The following is a 22,495-nucleotide window of genomic DNA, read 5'->3' on the forward strand; positions in this document are numbered from 1 at the left end:
TGAAAAATGCCTTAAGAAGCATCTAAGTTGATGCCCAATAGACTGCAACAGGTCAATGAACACACACCATAGCCGATAACAGTCACCAGATGAGATTATGGGATACAGCACATGGAGCAGTGGCTTATGGACCACAACTTCCTATCTAAGGAAATCTACAGATACCACAGAAATGTAAGATGAATCAAAATGTAGTTTTTCCCCTACTCGGTATGTATTAAAATGAAAAGTTCTTAACATACTCAGCGGTTGTTTTAAGAAGCACAACTTTTAATTTCGCTTTAAATTACCAATCAGAACAGTATTTTAATCTTATTTTTAAATTCATTTACTTTACAATGCTGGCCATTGAACCTGGGACTCTGCACATGCTTGCAAGCAACTCTACCACTGAGCTGTGTCCACAGCTTCTTTTTGCTCATGTATTAGAGAAAAAGTCACTTTATATGTAACCCAGATTGATTTGCAATCCCCCTGCCTCAGTGTCACCACTGCTGGATTATAGGCATGAGGCACCATGCTGGGCGGAAAAACCAAAGACCTTGTAACAATAATCTGGGTGGATACAATTCACTTAAAGTACAAATGAAGAAAGCAACATTGAATTACATAATTAAATTTGCATAATACTCTAAAATCCATGTCTGGGATTGAGTATATAGCTCGAAGTATATAGTCTGAGTTAAGCCTAGCATGTGTGAGGTGCTAAGGTCCAGTATCATCAGTACCTCCCCAATAGTTCCAACACATACAGGTCTCCTATACACTTCTGGTAGTGCTCTGTATTAAAACGGAGTTTGTGAGTGGATTTATGTAGATACTATTTAGTACTTTAAAAGTAGCTTTTCCTCATTTGGATCAAGAAATTTCTGGTGTATGTTTTGGGGATTTGCCCAAGATTTCTATATTAAAATCAATACTAATCATACTTAAAAGAGTAATTTCAAACCTGATAATCAAAGCATATTAGAGGGGGTTGGAGAGGTGGCTCAGTGGTTAAGAGCATTTGTTGCTCTTCCAGAGGACCCAAGTTCAGTTCCCAGCACCCATATGGTGGCTCACAACAGTCTGTATGCCAGTTTCAGGGGATCTGATGTCCTCTTCTGACTTCCTTGAGCATCAAACACACACAAAATGGACATTCCTATGTAAAAGCAAAATACTCATACACATAAAATAAAAAATAAAATCAAAAGAACACTACAGAGGGCTGGGGGTGCTACTCAGTGGTTAAGGACTTGCCTCAAAGACCTGGGTTCAACTTCTAGTAGGGGTGGGAGAAAGTGCAGGAGAGCTCAGTGTTTTTTTTTTTTTTTATGTTTTAGTTCTGTTTTCAGCCACCAATAAACAGTCTCATTTCAGAAACAGTATACTACGGACATAATTTGAAATAGAAACCCTTCTACAGAGTCTCCTGAAGTCATTCCCAGGCATGGCACCTTATACCTGTAGTCCTGACTCTTTGAAGATGGAGACAAGAAGACTGTGGTGAATTCAGGGCCAAGTGTGGACTACACAGTGAGTTCGAGCTCATGTTGGTTAGAGTGAGACGCTGTTCTCAAAGTCCTGATGACATTAACATTCAGCATGAACCATCTTTCTTTCATGTATCTTTTCTCTCTGAATCAGTATGCCAGGCGTGTTTCACAGAACATGTTACATAGAGTTCTATGTGAATACACCTAAGAGGCTCTTTAAATCAGAAAAGAACTCAGAACAATTCAACCCCTCTTTATAAACACAGCCCCTGAACTCCAGAGACACCATGTTTCACTTGGTCAGAGATAAGCCAGAACCAACTGCTGTACTGCACAGCCTTCAACTGGATCAGTGTCAACGTATGGAGAGTTTTGAAAGAACTGGACACACTGAGCTTGGACCAAACATTTATATCCAGGAATAATCAATTCCTTCATCCATGGTGGACTTTCAGTTAGCTTACCTTATCGAAGGGAGGGTAGTAATAAGGCTGCTTTTTATTATCTGGGAACTTAATATGCAAGGCAGTTGCATTTTCAGTATATGGGTTCGTCTGCACAGTGCCCATGGGATTTAGCATCTCTTCCAGCTCATCTAAAACGTGCAAATAATTTGAATTTGTAAGAAAAACTTTTGAAACTTTAAAAAACAAAAGTCTGGTCGGGTGGTGGAGGTGTACACCTTTAATCCCAAACATTCGAGAGACAGAGGTAGGTGAATCTGTCATGTTGAGGCCAGCCTGATCTACTGAGTGAGTTCCGAAACAGTCAGGGCTACACAGAAAAAAACCTGTCTCAAAAAAAAAAAAAACTAAAATAAAATACAGTTATTAAACAAACAAACAAAAACAATAATGAAAGTCTAGAACTGATTTTCTTTCAAGAAAATTTCCTAAACGTTGTGTCACCTAAGAAAGATGAGCAAACTGAATCAGAAGGCCTTCAGGCATATTTGAAGGACTTCATTTACCTTGGCCATCAAGCTAAATGTACCTGGGAAACACATCCTTTCACTGTTTGCTAACTGTGCAGGGTGTTCATTCACCAGGACAACTCTGAGCAATGAAGCTGTTAGAGAAGACACTGTTACCTTGGAGGTTTCCAAAACACAGACAAAAATAAAATGTTTAAAATAAGAATGCATTGAAATAAAAAAAAAATACACACTCATGAACTTGTCTGTAGCAAAATACTCATTGTACGTCAATTAGAATAAATAACAGATGGAAATGGGTGTGCCTTTAAAACAAGGATTCAGAAGGCAGATGGATCTCTGTGAGTTCAAGCCCAGCCTGGTCTACAGAGTGAGTTTCAGGTCAAGTCACAAAGAGACACTGTCTCAAATACAAAACAAAACAACAAAAAAGAATAACAAAGACAATCTCTTTACTGAAATACAACAACAGCAGTAAGTCAAAGAAACCCCGAGTCATGCACAGTGAAGTGCTAGCTGCTCTCCAGCACTGGGAACGCACACCTTACCAGGAAAGGACGACCAGCTGTGCAGTATGACGTCTCCAGATCTCAACTGTCCTTTGAAGTCAAAAACCATGGTATTTACCCACGCTACAGGATAATGCTGTTGAAAAAAAGTATCATCACATAAATAAACCAGAATGGACTTCAAGGTGTGACGATGCTCATGAAATTTCTGAAGTTCTAGGTAATTTCCAATTCATGCAAAATGAAAAGAAGATATAGATGAGCACAATTTCAATTATCTTCACAACTGCTAGGAAAAATTCTACAGGCCAATAACATACCACAACAAAACAATATGCCCACAAAACAGACAATTTTGTTTCAAATTTTGAAGGGGAAAAAGAGTTTTTAGATGATGAATACAGCGTGGGTGTACAGCAGGTCTTAGCATGGGAGGAAGCTGTGCCTCTGGAGAGTGCAGGAATTACTTACACTGTTAAAAGGGAGGCTGCTGTCAGACTCACACCTGCAATCCCAGCTCAGGAGGCTGAGGAAGGAGGACTCCTGTTAGCGTGGGTCACCCTGGGCTACAAAGCAAGCTACAGACCAGTTTGGTTTACAGAATGAGAAACTGCTTTTTTGTTGTTGTTGCTGTTTGCCTTTAGACCCAGCAAAGCTACCTACAAGACCCTGTCTGGAGAACAACAAAGGTGGCAGTACACGGTTAGAACTTTCATGAGGCCAGCCTAGTTTAGTGTGTGTGTGTGTGTGTGTGTGTGTGTGTGTGTACATATATTTCTTTTCAAACCTTGGAGAAGAATTCTATTATCAAGATAGGAAAGCCCACATAGGAACTAGCCCCTCTATGACATTTGAGATATTAAAATTTATTTTCAGAAGAATGTATCATAATAAGCAGAGGGAGTGCTTATATTCCCATCTGTAGTGTTCTGTTATACACCAGGCTGGTCTTACACGCTGTGCAAGCAAAAGTTCAAGGTCATTCTCAACTAATAGTCTAGTAGACTACCCAGAGATCCAGACAGTTTCAGGCTATTCTGGGCTGTGAAAAACTATCTAGAGAGAGTAAGACATGAGAGACTTTGGTGGGGGTGAGAAACCACATTTGACTAATAACATGAAATAGAAAGGTTAGGACTATGGGTCAGTGGTAAACTCGAGCACACAGAAGGCCCTGGTTCAATCACCAGAGCTGGTTCTGAGACTACTCAGGTGCACACACTTTTACTCAATAGGCAGAGGCAAGGGGGTTGAGAGTTCAGGACAACCTAGGTGACACAGGGACTTTCAGAGCAATCAGAACTATACAAAAGACCCCATCTTTAAAATATTTATGTGTGCATGCCTCTGAATGTATGTGTGTGCGCACACGCACACATGTGTGCGCAGGTAGAGATACAGAAGATGACCATTTGACATCAGGGCTAACATCCTTTAGCTAGGATTTCAAAATTCAAGGGATTCTGAAAGTTAAATGTGTTTATACTAAGGTGATAACAAATCAGAAGCAGAGATTGCCTAACACTAGCAAAAAGGCTTGATTTTTCACACGGAGCACAAATATTCTTATTTCGTTCCAAAACTGATGTCCAATCAGGCATTTATGTCTTAAAGTCACATCAAGTGTGCTGAGTGAGGTGCAATCTATGATTTTTTTCAAAAATAAAAAAAAATCTCAATTTTCAAATATACATACTTGAAATTTTAGTTTAGGTACTGCGGACTAGCTGTTTTTAAATGTTGCCACTTTCCAGGTTCAGTGGCTCCTACCTGATAGTCCTATCATGCAGAGGCTGAGGCAGGAGTGTCACACTGAGTTCAGGGCAGGCTGAGCTACAGGGTGAGTGCTAGGCCCCCTAGATTTTCTGCTTCTAATATAGGACAACTTTATCATGAAATTGCCTCAAATTTGAGAAAAGACAAGAAGACAGAACTTTATCATCTTCTTAAAATTAGTTCTTAGGGTTCAAGTCACATGAAATAATTTAACTCCTTTTAATCATTTCAGAGTCTTAAAATATCCTATTATATAAACAATTTTCTGAAATTTTATCATTACCATTTTCCCAGCTTTCCTGATGGTCTGATATTTAGAGGGATTAATAGTTTTTGTTGATTTCTTCGTTTTTACTTTATCCAAAACAGCATAAACAGCAAAACATAATCGAGCCATTCTTGGTAAGTCACAAATATTAATATCAAATTCCAGTGGTTCATTCCAAATATGGTCGTTTTTTCCTGATATCTCCGAGCTTACAACAGTTTTGCACAGGAGCTCAGTTCCATGAAAAAGACCAGCTCTGACATGAACCTGTGAAGGGAGACAAAAACAGTCAAGAGTGTTGCACAACCAAAGAGCCGCTCTCAAGGACAACAAGACCTGAAAGGCAGAGCAGCAACATTAGACACCTGTATACAGATGTCAGCGAGCACTCGCGACACGATGGTGAGTTAATCCAGTGTTCCGTTAGTAAATAGAGTAGCTACAACATCAAATACTGGTCAAAACACCAGTGGTGTCCACGGAGGAATGGGGCTAGAGAAACTAAGACAGTAAGAATGATATTTTACATATAAAGAAGGCAGAAGCAAGAATAAAAGAATTTCAAGGTCAGCCTCAGCTACATAGTAAGTTTTGGACCAGCGTGGACTACATGAGACCCTATCTCAGAAAAAAATAAACAAATGTAAAAATTATATGAATTTGTCATTATTTGTCATAGACAGTTACAGACAGTCTAATCACCCCACACATCCCTGGCCTTTCTGAAGATTCACATGCAGGACATGCAGTTATGCTAGGATGTAGCTTAGGTGGCAGAGCATTTGCCTAGATGCACAAAGCCTCTGTTCCCAGCACTGCACATAAATTAATCTTCTCTAATTATCCTTCATTACTGTACATTTAGTTGTACCTTGACAAGGCATATAGGAAATGCCACGGAAAATAAAGTGAAATAAAAAAATGAAAATGAATTAACTTCATTCAGTCACTTGTAGATGTGTGTGCGTGTATATGCTCACATGTGTGTGCAAACAGAGGAAGAGGGCTGCATTGAATATCTTCCTCTTTCCCTTTCTGTTGGACTTTTAAAGGCGAGTTCTCTCAGAGAAGCTGGACCTTATTAATTCAGCACGGCTGGCTGGCCAGTGAGCTCCAGGGATCCACTTCAGAAGAGAGACTGGACTCTCCTTTGAGGAGCCTGTATTCAGTATTTGGGCACCTGCCTTTCTTCTGAGCACCTCTTCCTCCAAACCCTCATGCTAAAGCCCAGATCTTTAATAAAACATCCAACGTAGCTGGGCAGTGGTGGCACACACCTTTAATCCCAGCTCTTGGAAGGCAGAGGAAGGTGGATCTGAGTTTGAGGCCAGCCTGATCTACAGAGCAAGTTCCAGGACAGCCAGGGCTAAAGAGAGAAGCCCTATTTCAAATAAACCAAAAGCAAACCAAAACAAAATCTACTTAAAAAAAAAAAGTGAGCAAAAGTAGAAATAAAAACTTGAGATGCACTTGGATGTGGAGGCAGGAAGAGAGACAGAAAGCTCAAAGCCAGCCTGTGCTACATGAGACCCTATCTCCACGCTGCCCAATAGTTAGGATTCTCCTATCATTCAGGAAATGACGTGGGCTTTCGAAGCTGTTCCAGAGACCAAATGTTAATTTGTCACATCACAATCTGTCAAGAGGCTGCTTTGTTCTGACTTAGAAGAGGAAAACTATCCAGGCATGTGGCGATGTTGGCAATGGCTGTATTAAATGTGCAAAGTCACCACACATGGTATTTAGTGTCCCAGACACTAAAGGAGGGAGATAAAAAGATAGAGCTTCAATGTTTTCTACTTACATATTTTTCAAATTATTAGGGGTGCTGAAACCCACATGAAAATCACATCACAAAAGCGAGGAGGTTGCGATGAATGACTAATATATGTAATGCAGAGGATGCCTGTATCATGTCTGGGTACAGGCAGTTTCTTGACTCCGCATGCTTATATCCTTTGCCAACAGGAAAAGGCTTCCTGTATTACTTTTTTAAATGTTTTTTCTGAGCTGTAACCTTTTCTTCTCCTTCTGAAATCCAGAGAACAAGGCTGCTAGACCTTCTGGGATTGCCTCACAACCCTTGAAACACATAGTATTCTGTCCAACATTCTGTTTTACTCTGTGGTGCAAAATCTATTGATTAATATTTAAATTCATTAACGTTTTCCTTAATACCATTTTGCAACAGCATTTTCTTAGTTCATATAAAATCTAATATACTGCACTCTTTAGGTTTGGTTTTGGGGTTTTGAGACAGAGCTTCCTATATCCCAGGCTGATCTATAGTTCAACTTACTATGTAGCAGAAGATGACCAGATTTTCCTGCCTCTACCTGCAAAGTGTTAGGATTATCAACAAGAGCCACTATGCCTCACTTAGCTTCTATTTCTTGATTCGGATTTTTGTTTATTTTGGAGACAGGTCAGGCTATATAGGCCAGGCTGGTCTGGAATACACCCCCCCCCCCCCCCCGCCTCTGCTTCCTGAGTAATGAGATCACAAAAGTGTGTCATCATACAACTCTAGCTTGTTTCTTCTTTTACATATTCTGTTTAGAATCTGTGTTTGCCCTTGGTTGCAGGGGCTTATTTATAACAACTTTCTAATGTCTCTTTGATACTTGAATCACCTTAGCATTGCATCTGATGACTGTCCATACAACTTGGAATTTTCTTGGGTCTTTCCATTCCAGGTGCAGGAATGAAACGTTGGATTGTGTGCACATCCAAGGCAGAGCCCTGCCTTTTTATCTGAGGCATTCAAAAGAGCCATCGCTGTCAGATACAGTTCCAATGTTCACCAGGCCTTCAGTGTTTCTGTAGGGCTACTTCACGCATGTGCGTGCGTACACACACACACACACACACACACACACACACACACACACACACACACACACACAAGCCAGTCTGAGACTGAAGACTCAGGCCCTTATATGCACAGCCAAGGAATAAGCTGAACAGTATATGAAACTTAACCATGCTTTTCAAGCTTTTCTCTCTCTGCAATCTTCCAGGTACTTTCCTTTTTGTAACCTGAGTATCTTCTTTATACAATCAGAAGGTTGGAGTTTTATTCATGTGTATTTCCTGCAAGCCATGCTAAGCATTTTCTGTTCAAAAGAAATACAGAGAAAAGCCCCTGCGGATGTACCATATTCTTCAGATTACAGCACCTCTAATGGAGAAGAAACTTCAGCTCTTGAGATTTAGGGTTCTGCCCATCCTTGAGGCTGTCTATGCTACTGCTGCTACCACAGCACAGGACTGGCCAGAGCTCAGTGGGTAAAAGTGCTTCCCACACAAGCCTGCCAGCCTGAGGTCAGTCCTCAGAACCCACAGAGGAAGGAGAGAATCTACCTAATTTTCAAAGTTATCCTGAACACCACACAAATTGTACATGCCTGCACTTGCATGCACACAACAGATTTTTAAAAAATTAATTTAATAGAAAAGAAAAAAAAAGGAGAGTGAAACAAGGGTGAGATCTCTGCTGCCTCTGAAGTCAGAAGATGCTTGCCCACTAGGGCAGCTCCCGGCTCTGACCGCCTAAAGTGACCTTCTGCACTGTGAGCAACAGTCAGCTGAGGCACCTGCTGAACATACATGTGTGTGGCAGCACATGCCTACATGAGACGTACATGTGTGTGGCAGCACATGCCTATAACCCCAGCACTTTGGAAATAGAGAGGAGAATCAAGAGTCTAAGGTCATCCTTAGCTACACATTGGATCTGCTACCAGTCTGGACCACATGAAACACTGTCACAAAAACCAAACAAAACTATATATATACACAAAAGATGAAAAAACACAGCACTGGGCAAAGACTGACCAGGAATCGAGACATAGAATCCTACCCTCTCTGCCATGGCTAGGACACAATCCAGGGTAGCCACGAGTAGTGAATCATCACTGAGCATTTCTGCTCAGATCTCACAGAACCTTGTTTGACTTCTGGTCCTGTAACTCTGATAGACTGAGCTCTCGTGATTAGATGTGCTACATGAAAGAACCAACTTCACAGAAGGAGGTTGTCTTCCTTGAGCCTGGCCCACTTGGCAATTCTTTAAAGGGATTCTGCAGAGGAATGACTCAGCAGGCTAGGAACTCTGCTCTTCCAGGGGTCTGAGTTCAGTTCCTAGCACCTAAAAAGGGCAGCCTATAACCACCTCTTCAGGCCTCCTTGGGAACCTATATTAACATGGCATATACACACACTCATACAAGTATGCACCTGCAGACACAGAGACAGACAGACAGACAGACTCCCCTCTCTTCTTCCCTCCCCTCCCCTTCTCCGCCTCCCCCTCAATAAGTGCCGACAGTAGTGACACACGCCTTTAATTCCAGCACTTCAGAGGTGGGGGTAGAGGTTGGTGGATTTCTGTGAGTTGAGACCACTGTAGTCTACATAATGAATTCCAGGATGGCCAATGCTACATAGTGAGATCATGTTTCCAAACCAAACAAACAGAAATGAGAAAGGGTGGGGGGAGCACCCTATAGATCAGTAGGTACTTCTCTGAAAGATAAAAATTACCAAAATGGATACAAAAGAAATTGGAAATTATACTTCTTATATAGCCTCAGGGGAAGCACTAAATTTTTTCTTTAAAATTTTAAATTAACTTGTGACAATTTATGAATGTGTTCAATGCACTGTGAACATGTAATTAAAGGTTTAAATTTTTACATTTACATGCGCATGTGTGTGTGCCAGGTTGCACATGTACAGGTCGGGAGTCAATTCTCTCCTTCCACCACACTTCTGGAGTCAAGCTTGGGTCATTAGGTGTGACAGCAAGAGAGTGTACCTGCTGAGACATCTGGCCCACCCCAAATTAAATTTTTGTTTTTATTATTTTTAAGTGTGTGTGTGTGTATGTGTGTGTGGACAAAGGTGTCAGATCCCTAGGAACTGCAGTGACAGGTGATGTCAGCCACTCAATGTGGTTCTGGGAACTGAACTCTCGAGCCCAATCCAATTTTCTTTTCTTCCTCTGGCTGGCCTGGAACTCGCTATGTAGACTAGGATGACCTCCAGCTCATATAAATCCACCTGCCTCTTCAAACTGAGTGCTGGGATTAAAGGCCTGCACCACCCGCGACTCCAAGTTTCTTTTTGTAGAGACAGGGTTTCTTGGTAGCTATAGAGCCAGTTCCAGAACTTGCTCTGTAGATCAAGCTGGCCTGGAACTCACAGACATCCTCCTGTCTCTGCTTCTTGAGTGCTGGGATTAAAGATATGTGCCACCTTTCTTAATCAAAGCTTTTCCACAAAAAAAAAAAAAAATTCAAGGATCTGAAATTTTGAAGTAAATTCTTTCAAACATTTAAGTAAGAAAGAAGAGCAACTTTATTACCTTATTTAGAAAATAGACAAGGCGGGAAGGGAGGGGCTTAAGTGATGGCTCAGTGGTTGAGAGCACTAGCTGTCATCCCTTTAAAAGGAGTTGAATTACATCACCAGAACCCACATAGCGTGGCTCACAACTTCCTCTAACTCCAGTGGGTTCCGAATTCTTGGTGTATGGGGACACATGTGGCATTCCTTTACACATATACACCAATTAAAAAAAAAAACAATTAAAGAGCCGGGCGGTGGTGGCGCACGCCTTTAATCCCAGCACTCTCGGCAGAGGCAGGAGGATCTCTGAGTCTAAGGCCAGCCTGATCTACAGAGCAAATCCAGGACAGCTGAAGCTACATAGAGAAACACTGTCTCAAAACCAAAAACAGACAAGCATGCGAGCAAACAAACAAACAAAATCCAAAAAGTTAAATAGAGAAAATAGACAAGAGAAAGAGCTCTCTACTTTCTCCATCTAACCACTGTCTGCCTGTCCATTCGGCCATATTCACCCACCCACCTGTCCATCTGTCCTCATGCTAACATATGCCTGACAAGCCATGCTACTGAACTCCATCGTGACCCTTCTCATTTCATCTGGGCCAACACTATCCTGATACAAATGAAAAGCTACACACGTAAGGAAGTACATGCCTATAATCAATGGTGAGGCTGAGCCGGAGGGTTACTGGAAGTTTCTACATTGAAGTGTAAGACTCCTGTCTGGTCTACTCTTCAAAATCAAAAGTGTAACCCAGTATTTCCCACAAGCAGAAGTAAAAATCCTAAAATAAGACACATACTGGAGGCTTGATTAATCGTCTAGATTAATGAAGAAACTGAATAGAAGTAAAAAGGCTGTTATTACCGAATAATAATAAAGAACCACAAAAGCAGCAAAGAACTAGGGCAAGCAAGATGGCCCAGCAGGCAGTAGTGTCTGCTGCCATGCACAGTGATGCCCAGGACACACATGGTGGAAGGAGAGAACCAATGTCTGCAAGTTGTCCTCTCACCTCATGTGCGCACATGTATACACACAATAAACAAATAAAATGTAATCATTTTTAAAAGAAATAAAGAAGTGATGAGTGGGGGGACTTCCTTCTTATGTGCAAGGCCCTGGGGCCAATTCCCAACAAAGTCAAAAAACAACTAATATTAAAACAAAGGAACCATTGAATTATCTTTGCAAGTCAGACACAGTAGCCCACAAGCAAAGAACCCTCTGTACCACATACATTATCCAGCTGTAATCACTGAGCGAAAGCACACATATTGATAAAATATAAAATATACACTATGTCTCAAAGGACTCGAAGGAAGATTTGATGATACGAACTCTGCCCAATGCTTCTTTCCAGGGTCTCACGGAACCCAGACTGGTTTAAACTCTTGACCCTCCTGCCTGTTTCCACATAAGTGCTGAGATTACAGGTCATACCACCACGTTCTACCACTGTGTTTAATTTCTGCTTTTAAGAATGAAATCCTCAGAGCCAAACAGTGGTAGCACACTCCTTTAATCCCAGCACTCAGGAGGCAGAGGCAGGTGGAGATCTGTGAGTTTGAGGCCAGCCTGAGTTCCAGGACAGCTAGAACCTTGTCTCGAAAAACAAAAAAACAAAAAAACAAAAAAACAAAAAAACAAAAAAAAAAAAAAGAAGGGAGGAGGAAGGAAGGAGAAAAAGAAAGACTCCTTAAGGAACTCTACCGAATGTTTACTAATCCACAGGAACATCTAAGGTGGCTTCAAAGATGAGTAAAATAAATCATGAAATATTGCTTTATAACAACACTAAACGGAAGGAAGGAAGGAAGGCTAACATCCTTGCTGTCTATCCCATGTGCTTACATGTTGGTTTAAACACAGGGGATACTGATGGGGCTTGTTGAGTTTGATTCCCTTCTGACGGCAAGATGACGACAAGAACACATGGACATCTTATTTCTTCATCCTATCATACTTTGCTGTAAAAGTCATGATACACATTTTACAAGTTTTACTTTTTTATTATTTGTGTGCATGCATGTGTGTGAGCATGCATGTGTGCATGTTCACATGTTCATGTATGTGCCTGTATCAATTAAAGCACACCACAAACATACAGGAGCCCATGGAGGTCAGAAGAGACTATTTGATCTGGAACTGGAGTTACAGACTGTTGTGAGCTGCTGTGTCGGTGCTGGGGACTGAGTCTGGGTCCTCCGCAAGAGCAGTTCAGTGCTTTCTGACATGGAGCCATCTATCTGGTCCTGTGATATATGTTTTGAATTTGAAAAAAACAATAAAGGTAGGGTAGCATATGCCTGTAATCCAGAGCTTGGCAGGTTAAGAGACAGGGAAATTAGGCGTCCAAGGACATCTTTACTACAAGACGTAGTTTGAAGCCAGCCTGAGCTATATGAGAAACTGTCCCTATTAAAAACATTTTTTTTAAAAAAAAAAAAAAAAAAAAAGGAGGGAAGGCGTAGTGATACATGCCTTCAATCCCTGCACTGGGGAGAAAGAGGCAAGAGGATCTCTTTGAGTTTGAAACCAACCTGGTCTGAAGAGCTAGTTCTAGCAGGACAGCCAGGCAACAGGGCTATATTGAGAAACCGTCGAAAGAAGGAAGGGAGAGAGAAAGGGAGGGAGGGAAAAGGGAAGAAAGAGAAATATAGAAAGCATAATGATGAAATTTTAAATTAGAAGAAAAAGATACCATCAAAACAGAAAACAGGCAATCTGCAAACGAGCCAGAAATACACGGTTTAAAAAGAAAAACTGAGCTGAGATAAACACGAAGCACTTATTTTAACACCAGCTGCCCAAACAATATCTGTAAGTTGTATACATTTTAGCTTTACTTCTAACATACAAACACAGCAAACTCTTACCACATCCGAGTAACTCAAGGAGGTCATCAGTAGAATACAAGCTTCTTCTGCCTAGTTCTGGATCTGAGGCCAAAATATCCTGGGACATACACTACAAACACAGCATCGGGCATTCCAGCAGAACTTTACTAGTCAAATAATTCTTTAGAACTAAAAGGCTATTAGACATAGTGATTCATGCCTGCAGAGGCAGGAGGATCAAGGAGTTCAAAGCCAGCCTTAGCTACATAGTTAGAGGCCAGTCTGTATTGCATGAGACTGTTTCTATAAACCAAGACGGAGAGAATATTAATAGTTTTTTGACAAGCTGCCACACTCTGTCTTTCACAGTTGATGGGTATGAATGATACCAGAGAGCTCACCAATTAGAAGTGGGGCACAGGGCCATGCAACCTTAACAAGTACTCACTTTCACAGTTTCTTCTGTGTTAAGCTTATTTCCTTTCACCAAGACAATTTGGAAAGGGTTGTTGTTGTCCCAGACATGCTGTAAAGGAACAAAACCCACACAGAGGCTGTTAAGTCAGAGAAATGAATATGACACCATAGCTGTGGTGGCTGGTCATATGTCAACCCAAGCTACAGTCATCTGAGAGGAGGAAACCTCAGCTGAGAAAATGCTGCCGTAGATCTGGCTGTAAGAACCTGCAGTGCATTTTCTAGACGGATGGAGAAGGGCCCAGGCCATTGTGGGTGGTGCTACCCCCGGGCTGGTGGTCCTGGAGTGTAGAGAAATGCAGGCTGAACAAGCCACGGAAAGCACACCAGTAAGCAGCAACCCTCCATGGGCCTCTGCAGCAGCTCCCGCCTCCAGGTTCCTGCCCTGTTTGAGTTCCTGCCTTGGCTTCTCCCAGTGAACTGTGTGTGACTTGGGATATGTGAGACAAATAATCCCTTTCTTTCCCACGTTGCTTTTAGTGACAGCGCTTCATTACAGCAATGATACCCTAAAGTACTAGTCATGGAAGTCTTTCAGCTCTCACACAGGGCAATTTAAGAAAACAGAGCTCTGACCCAACAGTTAAAAACCACACACTGCTGGGAGAGGTGGTCACACCGTTCATCTCAGCACTCCAGAGCCAGAGGCAGGTGGAGCTCTAAGTTTGAGGCCAGCCTGGTCTACGGTGAATTCTAAGACAGGCAGGGCTGTTACACTGAGAAGCCTGTCTTGAACCCCATCCCCCCACTCCCCACAAAGATGCCATAAATATCAAATTAAGCATTATAACTACTAGTGCTTGATTTTTATGTCTGTTACTTCTAAGAAATGAAGTGAGGGAGAGAGGTAGGAGGGAGTGAAAACGTGATGTGTTGGCTCCCATCTGTGACTTCAGCACTAGGAATCTGAGGCAGGAGGACTGCCATGGGCCTAAACTAAATAATAAGTTCAATGCCAACCTGAATCCACAGTCAAAGACTGTTTCAACCCCACACTCACCCCATTTTTAACAGGTTAAGCTGATGGAATGAAATACGCTGCACTCAGGCAGCTGAGGCAAGCTTGCCACAAGTCAGGGGACAGAGCTATAAGCAAGACTGTCTGAAAAAAGAAACAAAACGTAACTACACTGGGTGTTGAAATGCTCACGTTGATAAAGCGTGATCTAATCTGCTATTTTGGTGTGGGAGCACCAAATGGTGCGCAGAAGAAAGCTACTTTTTGAATGAATGGCAATGAACTTATGGGAAAGATGTTGCTCTCACAGAAGGGGAAGTGAGCAAAGGAAACGGTCTGACAGAGCAAACACACAGACTGAAAATCATGTGGCTTTGAGGTTACCAAAGGCTGAAACAGGAATCTTACAGAAATAACTCGCGTTTTCTTTGGTGGTAAGGGCAGAGGAAGGTTAGATGAGTTCCGGTTGATGGCAGCCTCTATGGCAATCATTTCTTGCTCATACATTTTCTTGATCTTGCAACATTCCACGAGGATGAAATGGGGCAGGGTCCTATTCATCACACAGTTCCGGATATACTACAGTAGCAAAAGAGACACAGCTTTCAGGCAAACACGTAAATCAACAACAACAAAATCATCTGAACAACACCATACTAAATTTACGTTAGAGGTATGCCACACAATTCAGTATCAAAATTATAATCATTTGAAATCACAACATAGGAAGTCTGGAGATGGCTTGGGTGACTAGCAGCTTGTCCAGAGGACCTGAATTGGATTCCCAGCACACATATAGTGGTTCACAACTGTAACTCCAGGTACAAGGACCCTGCATCCACTTCTGGACTCTGGGCACTGAATACAAATGGTGCAATCCATGCACATGGACAAAACACCTATACACTTAAAATAAAAATAATTAAAAAAAATACAACACAAGAGCCAATGAGATGGCTCACTGGGTAAAAATCTGTGTTTATGCCTGACCTCTATGGTGGCAAAAGAGAAACAACTCCAACAGGTTGTTCCCTATTTCTGCAAGCACACCCTGGTGCACACACATACACATAAAATAAATAAATGAAAATGCAATAAAATCTGAACACAGTGACTGGCATGGTGATGCATCCTTGTGGTATACTTCTGCGAAGCTAAAGACAGGGATCACAGTTTGAGGCAAACCTGGGAAAACAGCAAGTTAGCCCAATAATTAGCAACAGAGACCTGAAATCACCTGCCCAGCAGGTGCAAGGAACGCAGTCCAATTGCCAGCATCAAACAACCAATGACAAACCCCACATAAAACAGCTGTTGTTAGTTGAGCACCTAATTACCAAGGAACCTATATTATTGTTATTCTTCTTAACAGTCTCCAAGAGCCCAAGTTCCACTTCACAGCGTATAGAATCAGAAGGGGAACTCATACACCTTCATTTCTAATATAAACCCAAATATAAATCGCTCTGTCTGCTGCCCAGGTCACACTTCAGTCGGTCAGCCAGGAACGGTATATGTGATCTCTGAAATGCCCTTTCCCAGCAGAGGATTCTAGGTGAGCACTGCCAGCAGTTTACTTAGAAGACCTCTGATCATTTCAGCCTAAGGCACTGTTTTAGCTTCATAAAACCAGCAAGCACCACAAAGAATTCTTCTTAAATTCTAGACAGTACTAAACTATTTCTCCCTCTCCTTCCTCCTCCTTCTCTGTTTTCTGAGACAGGGTTTCTTTGTGTAACAACCCTATCTGTCTTGGAACTCACAGAGATCCTCCTGCCTCTGCCTCCTGAGTGCTGGGATGAAAGATGTGTATTACCACCGCCTGGCTGACAGTAACTATTCTTATTGCCAAAGATTCCAAACAAAGATATATAAATACCATGAATTGTTCAAAAGACTAAACTTCTATAGACCCAGTGTACGATCCAATGTGTTTTATGCTAGCCTGATAGAGATTGCCTTGCAAGACAGCAGAACACGAGGAAGAGAAGTTTCCAGGTTGCTCACCAAGCCCTTTCCTTCTTCCTCCTGATCAGCCAAGGTTTGATCGCTTATTACACCAAAGCTGCGCACACAGCCTGTGTCCTAGCCTCCCTCCTGAAGAGGGGCCACACCAGAACCTTGACAGGGGCATAAAATTCTGTTACCTGTTAAGTGAATCCCAAGCCCTGCTTTCTTTTTGTCTGCTTGAGACAAGGTATCATGCAGCCTGGGCTGGTTGTGGACTACAGAATCTCTTGTCTCTGCCGCTCGGCTGCTGGGAGCACATGAGAGGCACTGCCACACCTGGCTTCAAATCTTTCTTTCCATACACATATCACTCAATATTTGGCACCTGCCTTATCCCTTTAAACAGAACAGAATAAAACAAGCCAGGCATGTCAGCTATCTCAATTGTGTGGTCCATCAACTGGGAGCCTGAAGTAGGATTACTTCCCTGAGGGCTACAGAGTGGGACTCTGTCTCAAAAACACCAGCAACACTACTACTACTACTACTACTACTACTACTACTACTACTACTACTACTACTACTACTCACACACACACACACACACACACACACACACAAGTCAAACAAACAACCTCAGCTTTAAATGGCTACTACTGACCTCTAACTTGGCCCTTGCTCAATTATTACTCCTTTAGCAATGCTTTTTAGTTTCCAAATAAGTATAAGTATCTTTAAGTTCTCTGATGACAAAGCCAAGAATGGATTCTTTCCAAAAAAATCTTAAGCCAGGAATTGTGACTCCACGTGACTCCAGAAACAACTTAAGACAGCTTAATTCTTGCAATGAGAGAGTGAGACAGCTGGTTTGTGTTAGGATAAAAGGGTAGATTATTGAATCTATTTTTAACCAAAAAAGCAACTACTAGTCTTAAATATTTTACATTGGTATGGATTTTTGTATATTGATACAAAATTGAGGTTATCTTTGTTATACTGGGATATGTTTCCACTCTTGTTTTTTATAGTGATGCAAATTTGAGGTTATTTTTGTTAGAACACACTGTACATACAATTCTACTCTTGTTCAAGGTATTGTATTTATACAGTTCATTTAACAGTGTAATATATTTTTCTAATCTTTGAAAGTTATTATTACAAACTATTTAGGATAATAAAGAAATGCAGGTTAATAGTTACCTATTATGATCAAACTTGTTGTCATGTTAGGTATATTTTCAAAGTCAAACTGATATATTTTAGGTAAAGAGGTGGTCTTCAAACATTTCAGAGATTTACAGACTAAGGCACTTAAGATATGTTAATAATATAAGGTTCTTAGCCAGGAAATGATGGCACATACCTTAAATCCCAGCACTCCAGAGGCAGAGACAGGTGGATCTCTGTGAGTTCAAGGCCAGCCTGATCTACAAGAGCTGGTATCAGGACAGGCTTCAAAGCTATGGAGAAACCTTGTCTCACCCCTGCCCCAAATTATATAAGGGTTTTTTTTGTTGTTTTTTTTGTTTTTTATGACATTGAGACATATCTGCTCCTGGCAGCACCAATCTACTTTGGAAAAGATGATGGGCACTGAAGAAACTCCATATGGAGTTTACTTTCTTTACGGCAAAAGTTGGCCATTGGGCAAGAAACTGCCCTTGCCTCAACTGCTGACAGTGTGCTATCCAAATTGGATAAGCAGGAGAGAAAAGAAAGTGACTGCCAGACTTTGCCAAGACAAAATAGGACAGTCCTTCAAAAATCCTACTTCACAAATAAGTCTGTCAGATATTCTAGGCCTGTAGGCTGCAGAAGGATGCCCCAACATTAGAGAAGAACCTTGCATGACTACCTAGGCAGCCAAATGTTTCTGATTTCTCACGTTTTTTGGAAGCTGCTTATTTATACTTCCTACTTGAATAATGTTTTCTTCTTGCATCTCTGATGGAGTTGAAGACTAGACAGTTATAATTTTCTTTATTAACAAATTCAGAAAAGAAACTTACAAAAGAGGTGTAAAATATATAGGAGTGAGAGACATAAAAAGATAGCTTTGGGTTGGTAATACAAGTGAGGATAGAAAGTGAATTGGTACAACACTGGGCTCACCAAGATAGGATAGATAATAGAGTATTTTTCTGAACTTTTCAAATGCATATGGTCTAGACATTGTTAATGTGATTATTGCCTGTATATAATTTATATAGTTATCACACATTGTATATCATTTTTAAGATAGTTAAAACCTTCATTTCTTTATTTAGACAAAAAGAAGGAAGTGTGGGATATTTTGTTTGTGTTCTGACAAATAAAGCTTGCCTGGAGATCAGAGGATGGAGCTGGTTACTATTTAACCATAGAAGACAGGCACTGGTAGCTCATGCCTTTAATCCCTTTTAATCCCAGCACACAGAGGTGGAGGCAGAAAGTGATAAGGTGGGGTGTAAACAGGATCTCACCCTTTTGAACTGAGGGATGAGAGGAGAAGGAAACAACTGGCAGCTGCTCCTGGTTCTCTGATCTTCCAGGTTTTACCCCGATATCTGACTCCTGTTTTCTATTGATAAGTCTAATTAGGATCACACTTCAGATTTGTTTGCTTATTCATTTACTTATGAACAGAGGGGAGATGTACGCCATATAATACACACATAAAGGTCAGAGAACAATTTCCACTTCCACCATGTGTGTCCCAGGGATCAAACTCAAGTTATCAGGCTTGGAAGCAAACGCCTTTTACCCACAGAGCCATCTCGTTATCTCGCTGGCCACTGCAGACAACATATACTCAAAAAATTTAGTGAAAAAAATATATGTATGGAAGGCCAATTGGAAACTAATTCTTGGATGATTCTTTCCAGATGTGGAAGTTAAAAAAAGGACAAAGGGTTAAGAAATATGAAAATAACAATGAACTGGAATGCAGACGATGGCAAAGCACAAGTTCAACATTCAGAGGGCCCTGGGTTCAGTCCTCAACAACAACAACAAAAGACTAAAAGAATCTTTTCTTTTTAAAATGTATTATTATTCTGTGTGCATGTTTGCATACCATGGCTCTCATATGGAAGTCAGAGGACAACTCTGAGAAATTGGTTCTCTTTCTACCTTTATATGACTTCCTGGGACCAAACTCGGGTCTCAGTATGGCTCAGAAACCACCTCTACCTGCTGAACTATCTTTTTTTAAAAACAAAAACAAACAAACAAAAAAAACCTTTTACTTTTTCTATGAATTGCTTACAAATAAATATCTATTTAACAAGTAGGTTCTTTTACTTCCTCCAGAATATAACACTTAAATCATATGTTTGTGATGTGGGATTTCCCCTCTGCATATTGTGATTACTATTTATGAATTTAAAAAAAACTGGCTTGGCCTGATAGGGTAGAACAGAGTTAGGTGGGGAAAACTAAGCTGAATGCTGGGAGAAAGGAGGAGAAGTCAAAGAGAAGCCATGGAGCCACTGCTAGAGATAGATGCGCTGAAACTTTGCTGGTAAGCCATGACCTCGTGATGATGCACAGATTAATAGAAATGGGTTAAATTAATATTTAAGAGTTAGCCAATAAGAAGCTAGAGCTAATGAGCCAAGCAGTGATTTAATTAATACAGTTTCTGTGTAGTTATTTCGGGAGTCTGGGTGGCCAGGAAACAAACAAGCAGCCTACTACAACATGTTTGCATAAAGAAATAGCAAGCAGCTATACATAACAAACTGTGTTAGGAATTCATAATGCTACAGGAAAATGTTAAGCACGGAAATAATCCACAAGCAGAATGCAAACACATAGACACACATTCACATGGACAATCACTGTGTTCAAATCAAACATACCAGGTTAAAAACACAAACACTTGCCCAAATTTTAGTAATGATTTCCTAGGGGTAGGGCCAAGCAATAGAAACTTAATATATATTTCTGCAAAGCCTTCTGTAGGATCCAAACATTCAGTCTGCTGCAGACACTTCCTTAAAGATGAGGAAGTTAGAGGCACCATGTACACTGTTCTAGTCAGTCAACATACATACCTGGAACTGAATTAGTGGGTATTCTCCAAATACATACTCCACTCTCCCGCTGACTTGTAACACACAGTCATAGGGGCTAACTTCATCTTCCTTTCCATGAATAGTCAAGCGTTTCTGGATTGCCAATTCATTTATTTTTATAGGAGTTAAATTGGGAGACACTTGAAAACTAAATACATCCTAAAAAGAGAGAAGGCAGAAAATGTAATACATCTTATGCTTGGCTAGAAATTTCAATTATACTCAAAGAGTGCAACAGCATGCACAATGATAATGTGTGTGTTGGGCTGGAGAGATGGCTCAGTGGTTAAGAGCATTGCCTGTTCTTCCAAAGGTCCTGAGTTCAATTCCTGGCAACCACATGGTGGCTCACAACCATCTGTAATGATGTCTGGTGCCCTCTTCTGGCCTGCAGACATACACACAGACAGAATATTGTATAGATAATAAATAAAAATAAATAAATATTTTTTTAAAAAAAAAAAAGAATGAACTTACGCCAGGCGATGGTGGCGCACGCCTTTAATCCCAGCACTCAGGAGGCAGAGGCAGGAGGATCTCTGTGAGTTCGAGACCAGCCTGGTCTACAGAGCTAGTTCCAGGACAGGCTCCAAAGCCACGGAAAAACCCTGTCTCGAAAAACCAAAAAAAAAAAAAAAAAGATAATGTGTGTGCATACAGTCCAGCAAATTGTTCTCCATACTAAACATGTACACATATAATTTGTAAACCATGTTCCCATATTCTGAGTGTCACAACTCCCAAGGTAAATTCAATATTTAGCTAAAGTTGCTTGTATGGTGGCATTCTTCTATAATCTCAGCACTTGGAAGATGGAGCCAGGGGATCAGCAGTTAGGGGCCAGCCTGGGTACTTTGAATCTGTATACTAAGTTCGTGCTTTTGAGAAATACAGTAGTCATTAAATATATATATTCCTTGAAGTGCCTCCTGGCTTCATGAAAATAGAATAATATGATATATATGACTGTTTACTATTCCTTTACACAAAGGTATTATTTAAATGTCATAATCATTTGTTTTGTTTCAAAGAAAAAGACCCACCCCCAAAATCAGCTGAAGTTTACAATCAGTTAATAGACCAATGAATAGTGTCCTATTACTTATTGCAATGCCTGGGGCTAGGAGTGCAGCTCAGCAGCAGCCCACTAATCTAGCAGGATGGCCTGGTTGGTTTTTATTGTTGTTGTTTGTTTTGCTTTGTTTAATTTTCAGTTTTGGACACAGAGTTTCTCTGTGCAGCTCTACCTATCCTGAAACTAGCTCTGTAGACCAGGCAGGTCCTGAACTCAGAGATATGTCTGCTTCTGCCTCTGGAATTAAAGGTGTGCACCAGTAGGCATGGCCTAGGTTCTGATGACCAGGACACAGTATGTGTGTGGAGGGCTCTTTATTGGTAATTGGTAAGAAAAGAGCCATACCTTATTACTGATTAAACCATAAATTAATGATTTGTCTAATTTTATAACATGCAGGAAGGGAAGGATGAGGGAGGGAGGGTAAGAGACAGTGTGTGTGTGTGTGTGTGTGTGTGTGTGTGTGTGTGTGTGTGTGTGTGTGTGTGTAGTGTGTAGGTGTGTGTTGTCAGAGACTGAACCTATGGCCGTGTGCATACTAGGTAAATGCCCTACTTTTGAGCTATACAAGCAAACAACAACAGGGGTTAGAGCTATAGTTTAAGTGTTTGTATGGCAGGCATGAAGGTGGATTCAAACCTCAGAGATGAATAAACCAGGCTAGCATATACACCTGTAATGCCAGCACTGGGGACAAGGGGACAGCGGGGTCAAAAGTTAAAGGCCATTCACGATACCTGCCTGAAAAATAAATGAAGAGAGAAAGAAAGGGGAGGAGGGAGGGAGGGAGGGAGGGAGGGAGGGAGGGAGGGAGGG

General features: G+C 41.1%; 1 protein-coding gene across 2 annotated transcripts in view; it reads right to left on the bottom strand.

Moving 5' to 3' along the window:
- Positions 1-22,495, bottom strand: part of Pik3cb (phosphatidylinositol-4,5-bisphosphate 3-kinase catalytic subunit beta) — a 105,846-nt gene that overhangs the window by 33,359 nt on the left and 49,992 nt on the right. The window contains exons 6-11 of one of the 2 annotated variants that reach the window (XM_050139410.1): positions 20,584-20,763; positions 15,005-15,175; positions 13,610-13,687; positions 4,981-5,232; positions 2,961-3,057; positions 1,943-2,073 (exon numbers count right to left, since the gene is read on the bottom strand). In XM_050139410.1, coding sequence (XP_049995367.1) covers positions 1,943-2,073; positions 2,961-3,057; positions 4,981-5,232; positions 13,610-13,687; positions 15,005-15,175; positions 20,584-20,763 — 909 coding nt within the window. The remainder of the gene's footprint in view (positions 1-1,942; positions 2,074-2,960; positions 3,058-4,980; positions 5,233-13,609; positions 13,688-15,004; positions 15,176-20,583; positions 20,764-22,495) is intronic. The other variant, XM_050139412.1, reaches the window with a different exon arrangement.

The sequence above is a fragment of the Alexandromys fortis genome, unplaced genomic scaffold, assembly GCF_014885135.2.
Source record: "Alexandromys fortis isolate MF-2015 unplaced genomic scaffold, M_Fortis_MF-2015_v1.1 scaffold_36, whole genome shotgun sequence".
Classification (NCBI taxonomy): domain Eukaryota; kingdom Metazoa; phylum Chordata; class Mammalia; order Rodentia; family Cricetidae; genus Alexandromys; species Alexandromys fortis.